Genomic DNA, 23,827 nt, shown 5'->3' on the forward strand with positions numbered 1-23,827 from the left:
GCCTATTGGGGGATTCATCTACGTATAGAAAATTAACTACTAATCCTTTCCCTGTAGTGGTGAAAAAATTAAACTCTATGTTAACATTGGGCAAAGAGCCGGGTCTTCTTACCAAAAAGGAGTTTGAATATCTAAGAATTGAGGAATTTAATCATCCTACCTTTTATATCATCCCTAAAATACATAAGAATCAAGAAAATCCTCCGGGTAGACCTATTGTTTCCGCCATTAATGGTCCCTTAGATAAAACAGGGAAATACATTGATTTGTTCCTCAAAGATATGGTCCCTAATCTATCTTATGTAAGAGATACCAAAGATGTTTTGGCTAAAATTGAAAATTTAATAATAAATGAAAACTCTATTCTAGTTGGAATAGATGTAGAATCACTTTACACATCAATCCCACATGAATGTGGTTTGAGATCGACTTACTACTTTCTTGATAAAACATACCCCACTCTTGGGGGACAAAACAAATGTATTAGTGAGTTACTGGATTTTGCATTACGACATAATTTTTTCCAATTTAACAATACCTTTTATCAACAGATTAGAGGTACAAGTATGGGGGCACCATGGGCCCCGGCCTATGCCTGTCTGCATTTAGGTTTTTGGGAGGAGCAGGTTGTCTTCAGGTCAGCAGGGTTTCTTGCACATGCCCAGATTTGGTTGAGGTATATTGATGATATTTTCCTTATATGGAAAGGAACATCGGAGGAATTAAAACTTTTCATGGAGGAGTTAAATCAAAACTCCCTGAATATTGGACTTACATATGTGTTTGATGAAAGATGTATCTCCTTTCTTGACCTGGAAATTAGACTTGAAGACAAAAGGCTCCTTACTAAAACGTTCAGAAAACCAACTGCAGCCAATACCTTATTAGAGGCCAGAAGTTATCATCCACGTTCACTGATCACAGGAATTCCGGTAGGACAGTTCCTGAGATGTTGGAGAAACTGCTCGAACATTAATGACTTTAGGATGGAAGCGCAGGATCTTTATAAAAGGTTTAGAGAACGGGGATATTCTCACTCTCAGATTAGAAAAGCTCGGAGACGGGCATATCAAACTGACCGTAAGAGTCTATTGTCCCCAAAAAAGGAAGAGAAGGTTAAACTAAGTGAACAACCTGTTAGAATGATAACTCAATTTGGAGCTCAATGGCAGGCTGTGAAACAAATATTAGAAAAGCACTGTAAGATTCTAACCCAATGCCCCAAACTGAGTAAAATTGTAGGTGAGCGCCCCCAAATGGTAGCAAGAAGAGCACCAAATCTTGGTGACCTCCTTATTCATTCCGACTATCAACCGTTAAAACAAACAACATGGTTGAAGTCACGTACAAAAGGGATGTATAGATGTGGAAAATGTCAGATCTGTAAATTTGTGGATTGCACAGATTTTTTCTGTGATTCAAAAAATAGTACTCACTATAAAATTCAAAGTCTTATAAACTGTTGAGATGTTGAAAGTTTATTAGACATTACTAAGATTATATAGGATACAGAAATAATAAGGGAGGGGGGGAGCGAGTTCTAAAACTGTAACTTGTAAGTTTCCATCATGAGCTGACTACATGAAACATGACATATACATTTCTTGGTATAAACTGTTTTTCCTAGCTTTCTGAGAAATAGCCGGGCAAAGACATTGTCGGGGTCATGTTATCTTTTGTTGATACATCCTTCAGCAAACTAAAACAGTTCCATTAAACTTCTAATATATCTGCAAAAACCTAACTTAATACTTAAAATGGCGTACATCAACACAATGGAGGTTCTCTAGATCCTTTCAATCCCCTCTTAGATCATGAACATGATCTCAATTCTTTACCTCATTCATCTTTTTGTACATAGCCAGATAACCTTCATTTGTATTTTGTGGCTTGGTAGCTCTAGCAATGCAATATAATAGCATTTAAAACATAGATATAAAAATAAAACAAAAAGCAATATCATGACTATTCTTACAGTGATACCTTTCATCCATGAAAAGACGGAACCAAATCCTGATCCTAGCCAATCAAAAGGAGTCCATCCATCTTTTCCTATAGCTCTAGCTTCTTCCATTAAACCATCTACCTGTTCCCTGTGTTGCTTTATTATTTCATAATAATCTGGAACAGTCATTGTGGTATTATATATCCAAGTACAACATTCAGAATCCTCTGTCATCTCACACAGACCTGTCAGAGCAGCACTCCTGCTTTCAATAGCTAATTCTGGCATCTCCAGCTGTTCTCTAATAGCTCTGGTCTCGGTATTTAGCAACCCCATGTCCTTAGAGTTCCTCTCCAGTATATCATCAATAATGTTTGTGTAATTATTTATTTTGTTCATGAGTGTTATTCCCCATCCCGTGTAGGTAGGGAACCATGACCAAACCTTATCGCCTGTAGAGAATACATCTACCTTTTCTTGTTTGGTTTCCCTTCTCTGTCTCAGAGTTAGTTGGTGTTTTGGGTATGTACTGGCTTTTACCTGGTGTTCCTTCTGGTCTATAGCTGCCATAATTGGCATTAATTGGGCTACATAGCACCAGCCCTGGACATTACTCGGTATCCAAGGGTAACAGATCTTACCACAACAGATATAACGTAGGTATTGTTTCCCAAGGAAATTGGCAATTTTTGTATTGCAGAGTGAAATTCAGGGGTGACAACAAGTGTGAAATAAAAAGGTTTTCCAAACATAGTTTTCCCCACATTATCTTGTATCCCTTCTAAACTTTCATTCAGGGCTCTACCATTTACTTGCCAGAGTTTCACAGAAGAAGTTCCATCCCTCCTTCCAGGATCAGATATATTTAATATGGACTGAGAGCACATTCCCCTTCCCTTGTGGGAAGTATTCCCCAGTCTAAAACACCAATCGGGGAGTTGGGTGACTCCCAGAGTTGGAAAAGATATGGTGGCATTAGAAGTAATATTGGTCAAACCAATACTTACATTCCCTTTTATTAACAAAAATATTTTGACTGGAGCGGCCAGAAGAGGAATTTCCTATGTGCTCGGATGTAACTTACTACATATCCAACATTTATCAGAACCTGACTTAGCATAAGATTTAAACTGCATCAACATTTTCCTGAAAAAGGATTGTTCTCTTCAAAACTTCTTTTTGACTTTCTTTCACTTTTGGTTATCTGGGTCTCATTTAAATCTAGTCCTTGACCACAGATACCTTTTATTAGGCCCAAGTCCTCAGGGTGATAAATACAGTTAGTTAGGATCCATACTGGCAGGAAAAAGAGCAGTCAGTGTGCCCAATAGGACCCAGATCTTCAAAGCACCATGAGGGGCAGTAAGGAATGTCATTGTCAGGAATGGACTTGCCAATAGTGGTGGGACTCACCTGCCTTGTGGGCTGCAGTACCAGGGCTGGCCAGCGGGTGCTCTCAACAACCAGAGGTTCACTTTGGCAATTAGCCATCACCTGGGGCTGATTGCAGGTGGCGTATTTAAGGGATGGCCAGACCTGCAGTCTGTGCCTTGGTGTGTGTTTTTCCATGGGCCCCTGTATCTTGTTACCTGCATTCCTGTTCCTGATTCTGCCTGACTTGTTGCCAACCCTGTCTGATCCTGACCTCTGCTGACTTCTGCTGTTTGATCCCTGGCTTGTGACCCTGACCATTCTCTCCGCCTGCTCCTCCTGTACCTACCTGCCCGATAGTTATCGACCCGGCCTGCCTGACTACATTGTGCTCTATATGTGTATGTACCTGTGTATCTATATCAGTTTAGGTTTGGGTTTGTTTCACCTTGTTGTATGTATTTGTGTTAGCTTGGGGTTTGGTGCACTGCGTTTATGTTTGTATTGTTAGTCTTAATAAATTGTCTTATTTATACCATATCTGAAGCCTGCGTTTCCCTGTGTCAGTCCACACACTTCTGGTCACACCCGCATCCCTGACATTACACCAAGGTCAATCCTGACCAGAAGTGGCTGCACAGGGAAGCCATCTTGGCTTATTGTTGCTGGGAAGGATGGATCTGGATGAGGTTGTGTATTTATCTCTGCTAGTGTTTGATGACAGGGAGTATGCTTATCAGACTCTGAAGGAGTATCCCCGGGATCAACTACTAGAGTGTATAAGGATCACTCATTGTCTAGTAGATCAGGGCACAGAGTTCTCTGAGGTGCAGCCATTGATTCAGGTTTGTGCTGAGTTGGTTTCATCTGGTACCCCCGAATGCGGGGATGAATTTGTGCCGCCATTTAGTGCAGACCAGGTAGAGTCCCTGGTGTGGTTATTAGAGGATGATGTGGGTTACTTCTTGGAGCGTTATTCTGCATGTTCACAACAGGTACTAAGAGATTGTATAAACGCAGTGCAGTCTTTGACCAGACAGGCTTTGTGTAAGCGGAGCTTTGTTCAACCCATACTGCAGACATGGTCAGACTTGTTGCACCCAGCCTCAGTCGGCTTGCAACATCATTCCTCTGCTCAAGGCACTCTTCCTGCATCCCCGACAGCACCCCCAGTGACGGCCCAGTATACTCTGCTAACTACCACATACCAGTCCCCTGCTCCCACTCGCTGCACCTATCCTTTCTTTAACCCTGTAAAGAAGTCCTCTGTAGCAACTGCTCCCTCCTCTGTTCCATCCTCCAGCTCTTCTCTGTCTTCAGCTGCTCCATTCATTTACAGACCTGCGTTTACTTACAGTGCTCCAGTAACTAAAACCAGAAAAAAGCGAAAATTCTTTCCAACCAGTACCATCCTGCCAGTATCCAAACCGGTCAGCCTCCCGTCTGAGAACCCACCTTCCATGGTTCAGCCTGGTGCCTCGGCACCCACAATTCAGCCTGATGTCTCCACCCAGCCTGATGTCTCCACCCAGCCTGATGTCTCTACCCAGCCTGATGTCTCTACCCAGCCTGATGAACTGATCCAGTCTGATGATCCTATTATGCCAGATGACTCGGTGCCCGCTGTTCCGCCAGTTGACTCGGTGCCCACGGTCTTGCCAGACGACTCGGTGCCCGCAGTCTTGCCAGACGACTCGGTGCCCGCAGTCTTGCCAGACGACTCGGTGCCCGCTGTTCCGCCAGTTGACTCGGAGCCCGCGGTCTTGCCAGACGACTCGGTGCCCGCAGTCTTGCCAGACAACTCGGTGCCCGCAGTCTTGCCAGACGACTCGATGCCCGCTGTTCCAGCAGTTGACTCGGTGCCCGCAGTCTTGCCAGATGAATCGGTGCCCACAGTCTTGCCAGACGACTTGGTGCCCGCAGTCTTGCCAGATGACTCGTTGCCCGCTGTTCCACCAGTTGACTCGGAGCCCGCGGTCTTGCCAGACGACTCGGTGCCCGCAGTCTTGCCAGACGAATCGGTGCCCGCAGTCTTGCCAGACGACACGATGCTCGCAGTCTTGCCAGACGTCTCGGTGCCCGCAGTCTTGCCAGACGACTCGATGCCCGCTGTTCCGCCAGTTGACTCAGAGCCCGCGGTCTTGCCAGACGACTCGGTGCCCGCAGTCTTGCCAGATGACTCGGTGCGCGCAATCTTGCCAGACAACTCGATGCCCGCAGTCTTGCCAGACGACTCGATGCCCGCTGTTCCGCCAGTTGACTCGGAGCCCGCGGTCTTGCCAGATGACTCGGTGCCCGCGGTCTTGCCAGATGACTCGGAGCCCGCAGTCTTGCCAGACGACTTGATGCCCACTGTACCGCCTGGGGGCCCGGTGCCCGCCGCTCCACCTGGGGGCCCGGTGCCTGCCGCTCTGACCTGGGGGCCCGGTGCCTGCTGCTCTGCCTGGTGGCCCGGTGCCTGCTGCCCTGCCTGGTGGCCCGGTGCCCGCTGCTCCGCCTGGTGGCCCGGTGCCCGCTGCTCCGCCTGGTGATCCTGTGTCCAGCCTGACGTGCCTCCGTCCGGTGTCCAGCCCGAAGTGCCTCCGTCCGGTGTCCAGCCCGAAGTGCCTCCGTCCGGTGTCCAGCCCGAAGTGCCTCCGTCCGGTGTCCAGCCCGAAGTGCCTCCGTCCGGTGTCCAGCCCGAAGAGCCTCCTTCCGGTGTCCAGCCCGAAGTGCCTCCGTCCGGTGCCCAGCCCGATGTGCCAGTCTTTGATATCCCGCCAGTCACTGGACCCGGGTGGTGGAACATTTTGCCCAGCTAGGACTGTTTGGAGCGTCCTGAGGCCGCTCCTTGAGGAGGGGGTACTGTCAGGAATGGACTTGCCAATAGTGGTGGAACTCACCTGCCTTGTGGGCTGCAGTACCAGGGCTGGCCAGCGGGTGCTCTCAACAACCAGAGGTTCACTTCAGCAATTAGCCATCACCTGGGGCTGATTGCAGGTGGTGTATTTAAGGGATGGCCAGACCTGCAGTCTCTGCCTTGCTGTGTGTTTTTCCATGGGCCCCTGTATCTTGTAACCTGCATTCCTGTTTCTGTTTCTGCCTGACTTGTTGCCGACCCTGTCTGATTCTGACCTCTGCTGACTTCTCCTGTTTGATCCCTGGCTTGTGACCCTGACCATTCTCTCCGCCTGACCTCCTGTACCTACCTGCCCGATAGTTATCAACCCGGCCTTCCTGACTACGTTGTGCTCTATATGTGTATGTACCTGTGTATCTATATCAGTTTAGGTTTGGGTTTGTTTCACCTTGTTGTATGTATTTGTGTTAGCTTGGGGTTTGGTGCACTGTGTTTATATTTGTATTGTTAGTCTCAATAAATTATATTATTTACTATATCTGAAGCCTGCGTTTCCCTGTGTCAGTCCACATACTTCTGGTCACACCCGCATCCCTGACAGTCATCTTCAGGGTCTTTTTCACTTACTTCACCCTCTCTTTGAGGATTTTCCTCTCATACTTCACCTCCTTTTTCCATCTCGTGTTTCTCAGGTGTTTGGTTCACCTTCTTCACTCGACTAGCATGGATCCAGGACTTGGAATTCTCCACCAGAACAGCTGTTCTGGTAACCGCTATCACCGTAGTAGGTGGTCCAAAGGGGTAGCCTTGCTTCTTGTCTTTAGTGAGTTGGCAGACCACTACGACATCTCCCACTTGGAAAAGGTGTGTTGGTTCCTGAAAAGATAAAGGAGAGGTGCGAGCAACATTTCTTTCAACCTGATCTAAAGTCTGAATCCGTTTTCTCACATATTCTTGTTGTACCAGGTCAAGGTCCCCTCTTTCTAACATAAGTGGCTGTCTAGCCCAAGGAGTGGGGAACGGTCTTCCCATTAATATTTCAAAAGGAGATAACCCTGTAGTCTTATTAGGTGTCATTCTTACCTCTGCTAGAATTGCAGGTAACATCTTCTTTCAGTGGGTATAGGTTCCTCCAGTGGCCTTCCTCAACTTATCCCTAATTGTCCTGTTCATCCTTTCTACTATACCCCAACTTTGAGGATGATAGGGAATATGACATTTCCAATCTAAGTACTTTTACCAGGTCTTGGCATACCTTGGCCACAAAGGCTGGTCCGTTATCAGAATTTATCTGCAGCGGACATCCCCATCTGGGTATTATCTCCTGTGTAAGAATTCTGACTACAGTCTGCGCATCTTCTTTATTAGTGACAAATGCTTCCACCCATCTGCTGAACATATCCACCATTACCAACAAAAACTCTTGCCTCTGTCCTGTGTTTGGCATGTGGGTAAAATCTATTTGTAAATGGGTGAAAGGTGTAGTTGGGTACACTAGATGCTGGTGTTGTGATTCCTTTGGGTTCTGTGGATTGTTCCTTATACATGTAATGCACCTGGAAACATATTCTTTCACCAACCTAGATAAGCCTGTAATGTAAAAATCCTGCAATAATGTTTCACATGTCGTTTTCCATCCTCTATGTCCTAGACCGTGGTACTGTGCAATGAACAATGGGGCACTTGACATGGGAATGCATGGTTTCCCCTCTAAGCACACTAGACCAGAAGCTGGATCTAGTTGTGCTCCAGAACCATTCCAGTCTGCTAGATCGACTTCTGTAGCAAATGTTTGTAAATCTGCATACATCTGGTCATGTGGGGTGGTTGTGACGCCTGAAGTGAGCATAGACATCTGTTCACTGGCCACCTGTTGTAATGCGGCTTCCTTTGCTACCTTATCTGCTAATGCATTTCCTTTGGCAATATGATCTCTGCGATTTGTATGTGACCTGCAATGAAGAATGGCTGATGTTTTCGGTAACTGTATGGCTTTGAGTAGATCAGATATCAAGGAAGAGTGAGATATGGTTTTGCCATCAGCAGCAATGAATCCTCTTCTCTCCCAAATGACCCCAAAATCGTGTACAGCACCATGGGTGTACTTGGAGTCTGTGTAAATGTTGACATCCTGTCCTGCAAATAATTGACATGCTCTTGTAAGGGCAATCAGTTCGGCTGCTTGGGCTGACTGATATGGGATTGGCTTTGCCTCGAGTATTTTGTCAGGAAGTTGCACAATGGCATATCCTGCATGGTAAGTATTATCATTTGGCCTAGAGCATGAGCCATCTACAAACACATCTGGGGCCCCATCAAGAGCCACAGCTGACATGTCGGACCTAGGGGAAGTGTCTTGCTGTATGTGGGTTATACAATTGTGTTCTGGTGCCTCTTCATCCTGTTCCCCCTTTAGCCCCAATAGGGCATTCAGAATTGGAGCAGGACCTGAATTTGCTGAAGAATATTTAATAATCAAGTTGGGATCAGATAGAAGAATCACTTCATATCCGCTCAACCTTTGTGCTGACATGTGTTGAGTGTGTATGTTTTTCAGTAGTAAGGACACTTGGTGTGTGGTGTGTAGGGTAGTTTCATGTCCCAATGTGAAAGAAATAGCCATCTCCACCACCATAGCGCAGGATGCAACAGCTCTCAGACAAGCAGGCATGCCCTGAACCTGAGTTGGCACTACTTTGGGAAAAAAATCTACAGGGCGGAGCTTGCCTCCATGTTCCTGAGCCAGGACCCCCGCCATGGTTGTACAATTTTCCCCCGCATACAGATGAAACATTTTCTTATAGTCAGGTAGTCCAAGACCAGGGGCCGTTACCATAGCATTCTTCAGGTACACAAAGGCATCAACCATTTCATTTGACCATGTGAGAATGTCAGGTGATTCTGAAAGTGTGGCAGACCTCAGAGTGTGATCATAGAATGAACAATCAGGTATCCATTGGCGGCAGTAACCAATCATACCAAGAAAAGTTAGCATGTCCTTTTTTGTTTGTGGGCGGGGCAGACCCACGAGAGCCGCAGCTCTTTTGTGACTGACATTCCTCTCACCATGACTTAGAGTAACACCAAGGTATTCAACCTGTTTTTGGCACCATTGCAGTTTCTTTTTAGATGCTTTGTGACCATTCCCTGACAACCATTCTAACAGAGACCAACTATCCTCCTGACTGGCCGCCTGACTTGGACTACAAATCAATAGGTCATCCACATATATAATGAGGACCGAACCATTGGGAGGGGTCCAGGACCTCAGTGTGGTCTGGAGGGCAAGTGAGTAGACTGCAGGCGAATCTACATAGCCCTGGGGCATTCTACACCAGGTCATCTGGCGGTTACGGAACGTAAATGCAAATAGCGCCCTCGTCTGGTGGTTGGAGGAACCAAAAAAAATGCATTTGTTAAATCAATCACTGTAAAATATTCTGCATCGGACGGAATGGAGGTGAGGAGTGATGGCACGTCAGGCACTATTGGGGCTAATGGAACCACCAAATTATTTATGGCCCTCAGATCTTGTACAAACCTGTAAGAGCCATCCGGCTTCTTAACATGATTGATAGGTGTGTTGTAAGGAGAAACAGTTTCTTCCAAAATACCTGTTTCTAAAAATCTTTCCACTAGAGGAGCAATCCCTTCCTTCTTCTCTGGCGTCAATTTGTATTGCCTCTGTTTGTAGGGCAATGCCCCTTCCTTGAGTGTGACTGTGTATGGTGTACATGAAATTAATCCTACATCCATAGAATTTGTGGCCCAAACTGGAAGTGTATCAGGAGGGGGTGTAATGTGTGAGGGATGACTCTCATCATTGAAATAGGGGGGTATAATGGGTACTTTGGAGGATCTGACAACAATACCTCCTTCTGATGTTACTCTCAGAGAAATCCCTAAAATTCCCATAAGATCTCTTCCCAACAAATTTACAGGGCAATTTGGAATGATTCTGAAACTGTGACAAGTGATGGCCTCATCCCATGTGAGGGCTGAAACGGGCAAGGGGGGAGTCTTGAGGGTTTTTGTTAGTATCCCATTTATTCCCATAGAAGGTTCAGCATTTGTAGTTTCCCCATGATACATTCCTCACTCAGGCTGCTGGATGTGGCACCAGAATCAATCAGAAATGGAACTTCAGCCCCCCTACTTGTAAAGAAATGAGGGGCTGCTGCCTGTATGATGAAGAAACCAATGGAAATGCCGGGACACCACCTTCCGGGCATCCCTATTGTCTCTGGTTCTGCTGTGGCCCCCACTGAATTGGATATTTAATATCTTGGGGTTGTGCCTGTGCCTGTGGTGTTTGGGGGGTGGTGGTGGCATTAGGTGGTTGGTATCTCTGTTTGCGCTGTTGTGGCTGTCCCTGGGAGGAGGAAGGTTCATACGGACAGTTATGTCTCCAGTGATCCTGTCCTCCACAGTTAAAACATCCAGTTCTTCCGGGGATTTGGTGGGGTTCAGAGTTACTTCTTCCCCTGCCAAATCCTCCTTTTCCTCTGCCTCTATACCACCCTCTTCCTCTTTGTCCTTGCCCTTGATTTCTCTGTTGGGGGTCACTTTGGAAATGACTACTATTAACCTTCTCTTTTCTTACAATATCTAAACATCCCGCTGCCTCCTTCTCATGAAGGGAGGTCTGAAACTCAACAACAGTTTTAGTTGCCCAGTCAGAGACCTGCTGCTTCACGGCTAATCCTGCTTCTGGCTTAAGACCTGTTATGTCTGAATCATCAATGGACTTAACTCTCCAGTTAGAGCCAGTCCTGCTTCTTGTGTCCAGACATCCTTCAACCTTTTCCAGAATTCTAATACAGTTCCTCCTGCCTTCTGTTTACATGCTGTAGCAATAGGGAGGGAAGCCTTATTCTTGAAAACCCTTTTTAGTTCTGTGTCAAGCTCCCCCCACATAGTTTCTCTCCCTTCTGTGGTGTTTAGTTTATAGGCAGTAGCCTGTGTATTACTTGGTTCTATGTGACTAATGCTTTTTACATTTATCCAATCCCAAGCTGGATTATTTCCCAGAATACCATCAATGATCAATCTCATATCTTCCTGCGTGTAATTTCTTCCCAAACATGCCTTTTTTACATAAGCAAGTGTACCTCCAGGAGATACTGTAGGCTTGGGACAATGTTTAACAATCTTATTAATATCTTCTAATTCTATGGGTTTTTTTTAGAATTAGTTCTCCTGCTGTGAGAAAAGGTAGTGTCAATATAGCCAACTCCTTTCCTCCTACGGCCCCCTCATCTTTTCTTTTTCCCTCTAGTTTCTTATCCATGGATCTAATCTGCATTCTAAATTCCTCCACATCTCTACCCTTTCTATGACTGGTGTCACTTCTTCTCCATTGACCATCCTTTTTCTGTAATTTTATTATATTTACCTGTCCCTGTTCTTCGTATTCCAACTCTCCTTTGTCGTCATTATTTTCCGTAAGGATGCCTTGAACCTGGCTACCCTCTTTGTCTGGTGATTTTATACTAAGAATCTGTTTGGGTCTAGTGGAGGGGCTGGCTGTATTGGTTGTAGATCCGGGATGGGAAGTGGCACAGGGACAGGGGCAGGGGCTGCAGAGGCAGGGGCAGGAGGGGCATTAGGCTGGGGAGTAGTCATCCCCAAACTGATCAAAAAATCATCATCAGCAGCATTTTTTAAACCACTTAATGAAGGATATATATTATACGGAGGGGGTGGGATTGGTGTCTGAACTGTTTTCAGTCCAATCTTGGGTCTGCATGTCTTTTCAGATTGATGCTTTTCCTGGCATATTTTTAACCAATTTCAACTTTCTCTTTTGTTTTAAAGAGAAAATCAAATTGAACTTTCCCTTGCTATTATCAACGCAATACGGTGATCATTTTAACCAGTTTTCTCCCCCTTTCTTCATATAAACTTGGTCCCATTGCGGGTCCCCCTCATACCAAGGAAAGGCTTGTTTGTCCCCCAAACATAATCCCTTAACCATGTCTGTATGAAAAGGATCATTTGCCCCCTTTCTTGGGAATGGGTCTGTACTCCCCATAGCTTCTGTCCAGCCTGCCATACAATCCACCCAGATATTTATTAAATAATAGTCCGTTCCACAAACTCTAGCAACATAATCCTTACAATTTTCTCCCTTTTCCGGGGGACCTGGTGGGTAACTACCTCCTTGACCCATATTTAGACAGTGGATAAGATTATCTTACTTTATAATCTTCATTTGTTCCACACAACAAATTATCTTATACTTCTACGCAACAGAAAGAAAAAGCAAAAGACAGACAAACCAGAATCTGCTCCACAGACTTATTAACCTTTTGATAACTTCCCAAAAGTTATCTCTTCACTGTTCTACCAAAGGACAGTGTGTTCTACCAAAGAACAATTTCTTTTATGTTCTACCAAAGAACAATCTGTTTTACCAAAAACACTCTCTTTATAGTGCACTATATTGTAACTCTACCAAAGAGTTATGTCTGCTTACCAAAAGCAGCTACAGGTTATCACGGGTCTATATAGACAATACAGAATGGTTCAAGACCTTCCCTCAACACAGGGCAAGAAAGAGCTTTTAGTCATAAAAAGACAAAAGGTTTACTTACCAAGTGAGGTGGGTGGTAATCCCGGACGAGCCCCCAGCTGAAAGGATGATTTTCTTATCCCCTCAGAGACCCCCGGTCTGTGGAGAGATTCCTGGTTTATCAGCAGAATTCTGGGAACACCCATTTACCACGGAAATAACGGCAGCTTATGTTCAGAGATGTTCAAAGTTTATTAGACATTACTAAGATTATATAGGATACAGAAAAAATAAGGGAGGGGGGAGCGAGTTCTAAAACTGTAACTTGTAAGTTTCCATCATGAGCTGACTACATGAAACATGACATATACATTTCTTGGTATAAACTGTTTTTGCTAGCTTTCTGAGAAATAGCCGGGCAAAGAAAGCTTCAGGGTCGTGTTATCTTTTGTTGATACATCCTTCAGCAAACTAAAACAGTTCCATTAAACTTCTAATATATCTGCAAAAACCTAACTTATTACTTAAAATGGTGTACATCAACACAATGGAGGTTCTCTAGAGCCTTTCAATTGAAACCTTTAAATACCACAAGGGAGTGAATAAGGTTCAGAATTTTCAATATGAAACAAAAATGAAGAACACGAGGACATGACCTCCAACTAACTGGAGGAAAGTTCACAACTAATCTCAGAAAGTATTATTTAACTGAGAGAAGTAGATGCTTGGAATAAATTTCCAGTAGAGGTAGTGAGCCAGTGACAAATCACAGAGATCATCACAATAGTACACAATGAATGGCTATGAATGAAATTAATTAATTGTGTACAACTGTCATGTGATCACTGTGATTGGTCACAGCAATCACATGGTACTGGGCTGGCCTGGTACAATGATCTGTCATCTGGTGGACACAGCAGGTGACATATCAAGATACAAAAGAGCCACTAGACTTGGAGGACTTCATATGATGTCCACCCAGGATGGGAAAGATCCCCCTCAGCTGTCATTCTGCTATAGGCCTGGTGGGAAGCAGTTCATTACAGGGGACACTGTACAGGATCTATATGTAGTCTGGGGGTCCCTGTGGAAGTCCATGTGTGGACATTTCTACCTATGATAAATGACAGGCTAAACCCACCTGGAGACTTTCTCCACACCTGGAGTGTGCTGAGTTCTTGGAGAACGTCTACACAGTGTTTCCAGATTGGCTTTATCACCCCAACGAGCTCGCTCCAGTTCATGGATGTCATCATTATGTTTGGAGGATCTCACCAGTCAGGAGCCTTTCCTGTCATCCTACATGTTCCCTTCTGAGGATTGTTCTATCCTTCCAAACAAATGTATGAAATCATGGATGAGTCCTCCTTCTATGTGATCTAGAAGATCTTCAATCACAATGTCTTTATGGATGAAGTGGATGGCCCAGTTTATATATTATTTATTGCTTTACAGCTTTATTCCCTCCAGGATTCATTCTTTATTTATAGAACCATTCAAGGAAGTGTTCTTACTGTGAGAGATCTCCACCACCATTCCTCTGTGACCATTACATCCTTGTCATTTATGTCTAACATACTCATTATAAATGGATTGATATTTATTCTTATGCTTTCGGATGTATTTTTGCATTTTTTTACCCAAAAAGATCTGTTTTGGAGGTCTCTGTTTTATTATGTATACCTTTATTTTATCTTGTGTTCTGTGTCTTTAAAAAAAATATTTTAATACAGATAGAAAAATCTTAAACAGTTGGTTGCATAAGAGTTAGGTTTATTGTTTCTTACGTTTTTTAGTTCTTTTTGATCTTCCCTGGTATCTCTGTAAGGTAGATACAATGCTGGAATGGTTATTAGGGGACACTTCTCAGGGCTGCAGTTCCTCTGAACTCCACAAGATGGTGATCTCATTTCTCTCCAGACAGGGCTTCTCTATGGGATACAGACAGGAAGTGATGTCAGGTACAGACAGGAAGTGATGTCAGGTATAGAAAAGAAGTTCCATGTGGTACGAAGTACAATGGAGACATTGCTGGAAGTGGCAGCAGAGGAGGTAATAAGATGTTATTTCCTATTTACACCCAATAACCCCCATCCTCTTCCTTCATAGTCATATCCGTCCTCTTCCTCCATAGTCACTGTGATGTCTTTTATCTCCAGCAGATGATGATACACACATATATAGTGTGGGAACCCAGATGAACCCCTTCAGGGGGAGGAGTTGATGATAATATATTTGCTCCCAAAGCTGGCCTACATGGTTCAGTTTTATTGTTCAGCCAGCGGGATGACCATAAAACCTGAAGCGATTCCCCCATCCGCACATTGGAGGTGGATGGGGGAATCCTCCCCGTTGCACTCTTGTATTCTGACAATGGGGGGACTCCTCCGCTCTCAGAATACACGGATCAGCACTGAAGCTATTGGCTGCAGCCGCTGGGGGAGTGGCTTTTATCCGGCAGTGGCCACACATGGATGGAAATGTGAGTGATCCCTGCTGAACCAGCTGAATTTCCATGGATCTATGGTCACCTTCAGTGACTTCCTCCCCTCCCCCTCATCTCCTTCATGATGGAAGTCATGCTGAGATCATCTCCCATTGGCTGAGCAATATTCTCATTTGTCTCTCAGCTCCTTCTTGCTATTCCTCGTCCTGCCTGTTGTTTCCTTGGATTGATTTTCTGTGTAGTGACCCCGGCTTGGTCTCTTGGATGCGCTCGTCTATTGCTTGCCCTGACCTTTCTCCTGATTCCTGGATCTCCTCCTCATCTCTCCTCCATATCCTCTTACACAGCTTTTCTCCACACCTGCAGTGACCCTGGGGGGAGGAAACTTGGCACCAGCACGCCGCCAAATCCATCCCCACCATTAGGGGCTCTGGAGACAATTGTCTGCTATTTACACTCCATTCCTCCGCACGTCACCTGATCACATGACAGCTTACTTCCACAGATTCCGGACAGATTTCTGGATGGTAAAGGTCAAAGGTCACTCTTCAGTTTAGGAGAGGTAGGACGCACCCAGGAACTATGATTTGGTTTGCATGGAAGTCTCATATAGAGGACCCCTCAAATCTCCCCATCCAAATGTCACTCCATCCAGAGTCTATATGTCCTATGACATCACACTGACCTCACAGCTCCTCCTCCCAATGTCCCTCCATCCAGAGTCAGAGAATCCTATGACATCACACTGACCTCACAGCTCCTTCTCCCAATGTCCCTCCATCCAGAGTCAGAGAATCCTATGACATCACACTGACCTCACAGCTCCTCCTCCCAATGTCCCTCCATCTGACATTTTTCTGATGCTGTTAGGATGTGGGGCCCCTTGGTATCCTCACATGTAAAGTGGGACTGTTGGTCCTGCGTTGTATGTAATGACATCAGAATGCTGCAACAAGCCTATACCCTGCGTAGTGTGGGGGTCCTGTGGGGGGGAATTATACCTCAGCCTGAAGTGGGGCTTTAATAAAATGGAGACCTGAATGGAGAGGTGAGGAGGATTCTGGGAATATCATTTGATGTGACTATTTGTGTTCAGATGTAGAGTTTTCCTCCTGTGAAGTCTGGAGATCATATGACATCACATTGCCTCCACCTCCCTCCCTGATAGAAGAGAGAAAGAAGAAGAAGATTCTAGAAGTCACCAGAGAGATCACTGAGCTGCTGACAGGAGAGGTGAGCGGTGCCGGGAATTCTGGGACATTCTCCAGTAACAGACAAGGGATGTGTCTGGATGGTGACTGTATCATTGTGTGTGTCAGGTTCCTATAAGGTGTCAGGGTGTCACTGTCTATTTCTCCATGGAGGAGTGGGAGTATTTAGAAGGACACAAGGATCTCTACAAGGACGTCATGATGGACAATCAGCCGCCCCTCACATCACCGGGTAAGAGGAGACTTTATTGTAAAGGAGAGAGCAGTACGGAGGATCCACCTAGATCCCCCATCATCTGATAAACACATAGAAACAATGGATTCAGTCAGTGTGTGTGTTTCCTACAGATGGATCCAGTCATGGGAACCCACCAGAGAGATGTCCCCGTCCTCTGTATTCCCGGGATTCCACACAGGAAGGTCACACCATCCCTCACCATCATCAGGTAGATGAGGAACAATCACTGATAGTATCATTAGGATCTGTACATTATCTGCATTGTTACCATTGATGTCATTTTTATTATATATTCAGAGTGGAAACCTGAGAGATCCTAAAGTTGAGGTTAAAGAAGAGATAAAAGAGGAGGAGGATGAGGATGGGGGGATGGAGGAGTCAGAGCTTCTAAAAGAACACAAAGATCTGTACCAGGACACCATGGTGGAGTCATCCAGCTACAGGAACCCACCAGAGAGATGTCCCCGTCCTCTGTATTCCCGGGATTCCACACAGGAAGGTCACACCATCCCTCACCATCATCAGGTAGATGATGACAATTATTGGTAGTTGTGATTTATACACAGCATGTTTGTTACAATGAATGTTTTATTATATCTTTCAGAGTGGAATCCTCGGGGATGATAATATTGATGTTAAAGAAGAGTATAAAGAGGAGGATGAGGAGTATGGAGTGATGGAGGAGTTTTCAGAAGGACACAAGGATATGATGGAGCCACCTAATACCAGGAACCCACCAGAGAGATGTCCCCATCCTCTGTATTCCCGGGATTCCACACAGGAAGGTCACACCATCCCTCACTATTACAAGGTTGGTGGGATGGAGCATCTAGAACATGGACTCATAGAGACAATGTGTGGAGTTTTTATGTGATGTAACAATATTAACACTTATTATGTCTTACAGATGATATTTTCTTTTCTTTCGTTGGTTTAGGTTGAAGATCTGATAGATATAAAAGTTGAGGTGAAAGCAGAAGAAGAAGAGGCGTATGTGAGGGATGATCAGCAGTCTATGGAGGAGGATGGAATAACGGGGACATTTATAGAGGAGGACACTCCTACAGAGATCAGCACAGGTGGGTCATGAACACTAAATCCATTCCTCCACCCATACTGCTCACTGATTGGTCCAGAGTAGGGCGGGGACTGGGTGATATCAGCCTGTAATCCCCTGGTCACTTTCCTGAGCTGTGTTCCCCGTCCTGTATTCCTGGATTTCTCTCGGATAATCTTCCTTCTCTGTGCTGCAGACACAATTTATGTATCTAGACTGGATTTATGGAGGTTCTGGGGTTCAGCTGGCAGAAAAATGTTCATTTCACCATAGATGTTGAGTTATCTGGGACCTGATCTGTGGGTGTTCTTCCCCATGCCCGGGTCTAGTAAGATCTCTGACAGAACAATTCTCCCAGGGTTCCTTGCTCTGTTATCTGCTGGCTGTGCCGGGTGGAGGGATATGTCTGTAGTGTCTCAGACCCAAGTCACTGAGTGCAGTCTCAGGAGATGGGAGGCAGCGGTGTGGGATCTCTGCAACTTGTCTACAGGAAACATTTAAGCTTCCACTGATTACTGAATACCAATATTATGAGTCCTGACCCCTGCACTATATACTCTATGTTGTGCATTACATACTCCTGACCCCTGCACTATATACTCTGTTGTACATTACATACTCCTGACCCCTGCACTATATACTCCATGTTGTACATTACATCCTCCTGACCCCTGCACTATATACTCTATGTTGTATATTACATCCTCCTGACCCCTGCACTATATACTCTATGTTGTACATTACATAGTCCTGACTTCTGCTCTCCCCCCTCCCCCACTGCTATATATACACATAATATGGATTCTCTTTTGTTCCACCCATTTCCTCCCAGCTGGACATTTTATATCGGATGATGTGATTGGAGCACAGACTTTTACATGGTGATAATAATGTGATAACATCCTCCAACTTTGGACCCTTAAACAGAAAGTGATAATGAGGGAGGAGTCAATACCCCAACGATGGTGGTCTTCAGGATCAGTCCAGACTTCATCTTGGTTGTTCTCCCCCCATCCTCACTCTCTGACCTCTGGTGGGGCTCAGCCCCGCTGTTCTTCATGACTAAATCATGGACTAAATAAGGAAGTGCAGTACTTCTTGTGTTGGGAAGATGGCGATGAGTGATAGAGGGGGTGGGGACCCTCGTCCTATAATCCCCTCATCACTGTCCCTCCTATAAAGGACAGTTCTGGTTGTTTCCTCACTCTCTGACTAAGGTCCATGAATAAAGAAATGACCTGGTAGGAGATCAGAGGAGCCATTTTCTAGTTCCCTTGAGGGTGGAATTGTAAGCTCCTCAGAGACCAAGCTGCCTGATGTGGGTGGAGTCCTGGTTTGGGGGAACCAATCAGCTCCTGTCTAGTAATCCTCTTTGTCTTTGTATTTTAGTCCATGGCCGGGAGATGAGGAAAACCTCCAAGGATTGTCTCACTTTGTCTCCAGAATGGAAAGTAGAAGATGAGGACATCACACAGTATAGTCCAGGAGAAAACCCGGCTCCCTCCAATGTCCATCCGGCACCACCCAGTGTAGATGGACCATCGGATTCCTCGTATCCTGAGGAACCTCAGACTGTGTGGGACCGGGCCGGCCTTCCAACAGGGAAGAGGTTCTCCTGTACTGAGTGCGGGAAATGTTTCTCTTCTAAATTCCATCTTAATGAGCATAACAGATCTCACACGGGGGAGAAGCCGTATTCCTGTCCTGAGTGCGGGAAATGTTTTTCACAACAGTCTAATCTTAAAACACATCAAAGGCGTCACACAGCTGAGAAGCCATATTCCTGTACTGAGTGCGGGAAATGTTTCCATTATAAATCCAAACTTAATGAGCATGAAAGATCTCACAGAGGTGAGAAGCCGCATTCTTGCCCTGAAGAAGATGACATCATACAGTATAGTCCAGGAGAAAACCCGGCTCCCTCCAATGTCCATCCGGCACCACTCAGTGTAGATGGACCATCAGATTCCTTGTATCCTGAGGAACCTCAGACTGTGCAGGACCGGGCCGGCCTTCCAACAGGGAAGAGCTTCTCCTGTACTGAGTGCGGGATGTGTTTCCATGCTAAATACCATCTTAACGTGCATAAAAGATCTCACACGGGGGAGAAGCCGTATTCCTGTCCTGGGTGCAGGAAATGTTTTTCACAGAAATCCAATCTTGTCAGACATCAGAGATCTCAAATGGGAGATAAGCCGTTCTCCTGTCCTGAGTGTGGGAATTGTTTCCGTTTTAGATGCCATCTTAATGAGCATAAAATAACTCACACAGGAGAGAAACCGTATTCCTGTCCTGAGTGCAGGAAATGTTTTTCACAGAAATCCCAGCTTATTGTACATCAGAGATCTCACACGGAAAAGCCGTATTCCTGTCCTGAGTGCGGGAAATTTTTCCGTTTTAATTGCTATTTTAATGAACATAAAAGAATTCACACAGGAGAAAAGCCGTATTCCTGCCTTGAGTGCGGGAAATGTTTTCCACAGAAATCCCAGCTTACCGTACATCAGAGATCTCACACGGGGGAAAAGCCATATTCCTGTCCTGAGTGCGGGAAATGTTTCCGTTTTAAATGCCATCTTAATGAGCATAAAAGAACTCACACAGGAGAGAAGCCGTATTCCTGTCCTGAGTGTGGGAAATGTTTTTCACAGAAATCCATTCTTTACAAACATCAGCGATCTCACACAGGGGAGAAGCCATTTTCCTGTCTCGAGTGCGGGAAATGTTTTTCAAATAAGTCAAATCTTTTCCCACATCAGAGATCTCACACGGGGGAGAAACCGTATTCCTGTCCTGAGTGCGGTAAATTTTTTTCAGTGAAGTCCAGTCTTTACAAACATCAGAGATCTCACACGGGGGAGAAGCTGCTTTCTACTCTTGAGTGAGGGAAATGTTCCTCATTGAAGTGCTGTCTTCCTGTACATCAGGGGTCCCACACAACCCTGGAGGTGTATTAGTGCCCTGAGTGCGGGAAATGTCTTCTAGATGAATGTTGCTGGACATCCCAACTCTCGTGGGGAAGAAGCACACCCTGATATACACCTCAGATATTTGGAAGGAACAGTTCATAAGGAGATCAGAGGTCCCCAAAGACATGGATGAAGTGTGGGACCGGGTTGGCCATTGATGGCAGGAGAAGAATAAAAATGGAGTCCTGCCCTGTGATTGGCTTTTGTGGTGGGAGATTTCACAAACACTTGGAGGTCTATTATTGATACTTTGTGGACAAATGTTCCAAGCACTCATTAGGCCCACAGTTGTAGGTGAGGACAATACTTGCATGGTGGGGGATCACTGAAGAGGTGGGTGGTAATAAAATGTCCCAATTCTAGAAGAGTGACTGATGGTGTACACATGGAAGCAATGGAATTGTGTGTATACCGGGAATGAAGGAGTGATTGGTGAATGCACATATTGGGACTTTCCCGTGTCTTTCTCCATACATGTTTCTTGTATGTTTCCCGTGATACAAATGTCTGTGTATATGATCGGCACATGATGGTCTGTCTATGACAAACGTTTCATTGATCTGATCATTTCCATGGTGATTGTGGACACATTGTGATTGGTTGATGGGGGATGGAAAGCACAGAGAGCAGGAAGTAGAGCGCCATCCTTTCTACCTTTCTCTATTCCTAGTTCAGATTTGTAGCAGAAATCCCCAACATGTAGCAATACACGGACAATTGATATCAGACAATGAGGCAGAGGAAGGCCAATCATGAAGCTGTGGGTGGTGCAGCATAGACTGGAACAGGGTCCTCCAGGAGTGCAGCTCACACTGCGGGCAGAACTCCTCCTACTGGGACATTCAGGCTTCACACAGCTACAGCTGCACTCCCGGGACTGCCACGCCTGGACTGTATATGGGGCGGGTGTGGAGGGAGGAGGAGCAGGGATTGGCTAATGGAAAGTGGGAGCATCTCTGAGTTACCGATGGATATACAGTATATGGAGATCAAGGAGAGTTCATCTTCTGCCGGCTATAGATGGGGCCCTTCAACAGTTGGAGTATAGGGGATGATAATGACTGGGTCAAATCTGCAGAGAAGATGGAGCAATGGGATCTCCTTGGATGAAGTGGGGGAGGTGTCTGCTAGTAGTGTCCACGTGTGAGAAGTAGAGGGAAAGTGGGGGAGGGTAGAGGTGTCTGCTAGCCGTGTCCACTTGTGAGAAGTAGAGTGGAGGTGGGGGAGGGTAGAGGTGTCTGCTAGTGGTGTCAACAAGTGAGAAGTAGAGGGGAAGTGGGGGAGGGTAGAGGTGTCTGCTAGCAGTGTCCACGTGTGAGAAGTAGAGTGGAGGTGGGGGAGGGTAGAGGTGTCTGCTAGTGGTGTCCACGTGTGAGAAGTAGAGGGGAAGTGGGGGAGGGTAAAGGTGTCTGCCAGCTGTGTTCATGTGTGAGAAGTAGAGCGGAAGTGGGGGAGGGTAAAGGTGTCTGCTAGTGGTGTCCACGTGTGAGAAGTAGAGCGGGGGTGGGGGAGGGTAAAGGTGTCTGCTAGTGTGTCCACGTGTGAGAAGTAGAGCGGAAGTGGGGGAGGGTAAAGGTGTCTGCTAGCAATGTCCATATGTAAGGCACAGAGTGAAGATTGGACAATCTCCCTCCACCAATCATGATTGAAGATAATACTGTGGTGCAGGAAAGGGGGGTGAACAGGTTCTGGATCAGATAGGATGATGTGAAGAATGCACAGCGGGCTGCAGCGGAAACCACTGATTATGGTCAGTATGGATGTCCCTGTGTCTCTGGCCACTGGTGATGAATGTGGTTCTAGGTACCTGCCACTGGAAGATGCGGTGTCACTGAACTGCTGGCTGCTTACGTAGAATGGTCACTGGAAGATGTGGTGTCACTGAACTGATTGCTGCTTACGTAGGATGGTCACTGGAAGATGTGGTGTCACTGAACTGATTGCTGCTTACGTAGGATGGTCACTGGAAGATGTGGTGTCACTGAACTGCTTGCTGCTTACGTAGGATGGTCACTGGAAGGTGTGGTGTTCCTGAACTGCTTGCTACTTACGTAGGACGGTCACTGGAAGATGCGGTGTCACTGAACTGCTGGCTGCGTACGTAGGATGGTCACTGGAAGGTGCGGTGTCACTGAACTGCTTGCTGGTTACATAGGATGGTCACTGGAAGGTGTGGTGTCACTGAACTGCTGGCTGCTTACATAGGACAGTCACTGGAAGGCTGGATGTAGAACTCCCATGTTGCTGTTTCTCTCCACAGAAACTAGCAGAAGGGCAGCACACAACTGAACACTCCAGAGCCCCCAGGACAAGACCCCGAGACCACCAATTACAGTAAATTTATAAACTCTCCAAGGATCCCCTGTTGCTTTGGCTCTCAAGCCAGTTGTAGTCTCTGGGCCGATTCATTCTTCTGTAAGGGTTGGTTGAGGGACTACATGTCCCAGGATCCTCTGCTTTCAGGGTCAGTAAGAGTGGTCTCCCTCTAGAGCAGGGGTGTCAAACTGGTGTCCCTCCAGCTATTGCAAAACTACAAGTTCCATCATGCCTCTGCCTTTGGGAGTCATGCTTGTAACTGCCAATCTTGCAATGCCTCATGGGACGTGTAGTTTGGCAATAGCCGCCAGTTTGACACCCGTGCTCTAGAGGCAGAAATGTGATGCAATGATCTATCCATGAACATAAGGGGAAATGAAACAACCTGTTGTGTACTCTGTAATGTCTCCTCTCCTCCATCTCTTAGTAGCCTTCCCCTGGCTACACACTCCCCCCACTAAGAATCTTTGGTCCCCAAATGGGACAGGGTCTTTTCTCTTTTCCATCCAAACAAGTGAGGTGGATGGGGGAATCCCCCCTTCCTGGACATTGTATTCTGAATATTCATCTGCCTGTTAGCACTGGGGAGGTCGGGGGGATTGAAGGATGGAAGACTTCAACTAAAGAGGAAGTCATCAGTACAAGGGGCATTCCATATTGACAGTAAGTACTGTCTGTTGTGCTGTTTTTTGAAGAAATGTGTGACTAACCTTAGGCTTTAACAGCTTCAATGCCGCCCTATATCAGAGATACAGCTACAGGGCGGTGCGGCTGTGCAAAATCATTTATATATAAATGTGTGTGTGGATTTGCAGTTCCGGGTAGGGGGTGTGCATGTGTGCCCTACCTACACTGCCATTCTTCTCAACCACTGGGTCCCAGCCGGTGATTCTTTGTTAGCACCCAGTGATTGCTGAGTAT

The 23,827-nt window shown here is 45.8% G+C and overlaps 1 protein-coding gene across 1 annotated transcript; it reads left to right on the forward strand.

The window, feature by feature from the left end:
- The first annotated feature begins 566 nt into the window (after positions 1 to 566).
- Positions 567 to 21,698, forward strand: LOC149461880 (uncharacterized). Its single transcript, XM_089677729.1, has 2 exons — positions 567 to 1,080; positions 19,011 to 21,698. The coding sequence occupies exons 1-2, from the start codon at positions 567 to 569 to the stop codon at positions 20,504 to 20,506; spliced, it is 2,010 nt and encodes a 669-aa protein (XP_089533855.1). The 3' UTR covers positions 20,507 to 21,698.
- Positions 21,699 to 23,827: the final 2,129 nt, after the last annotated feature.

Source organism: Staurois parvus, unplaced genomic scaffold (genome assembly GCF_062004578.1).
Source record: "Staurois parvus isolate SC_StPar_1 unplaced genomic scaffold, SC_StPar_1.0 ptg000191l, whole genome shotgun sequence".
NCBI classification, from domain to species: Eukaryota; Metazoa; Chordata; class Amphibia; order Anura; family Ranidae; genus Staurois; species Staurois parvus.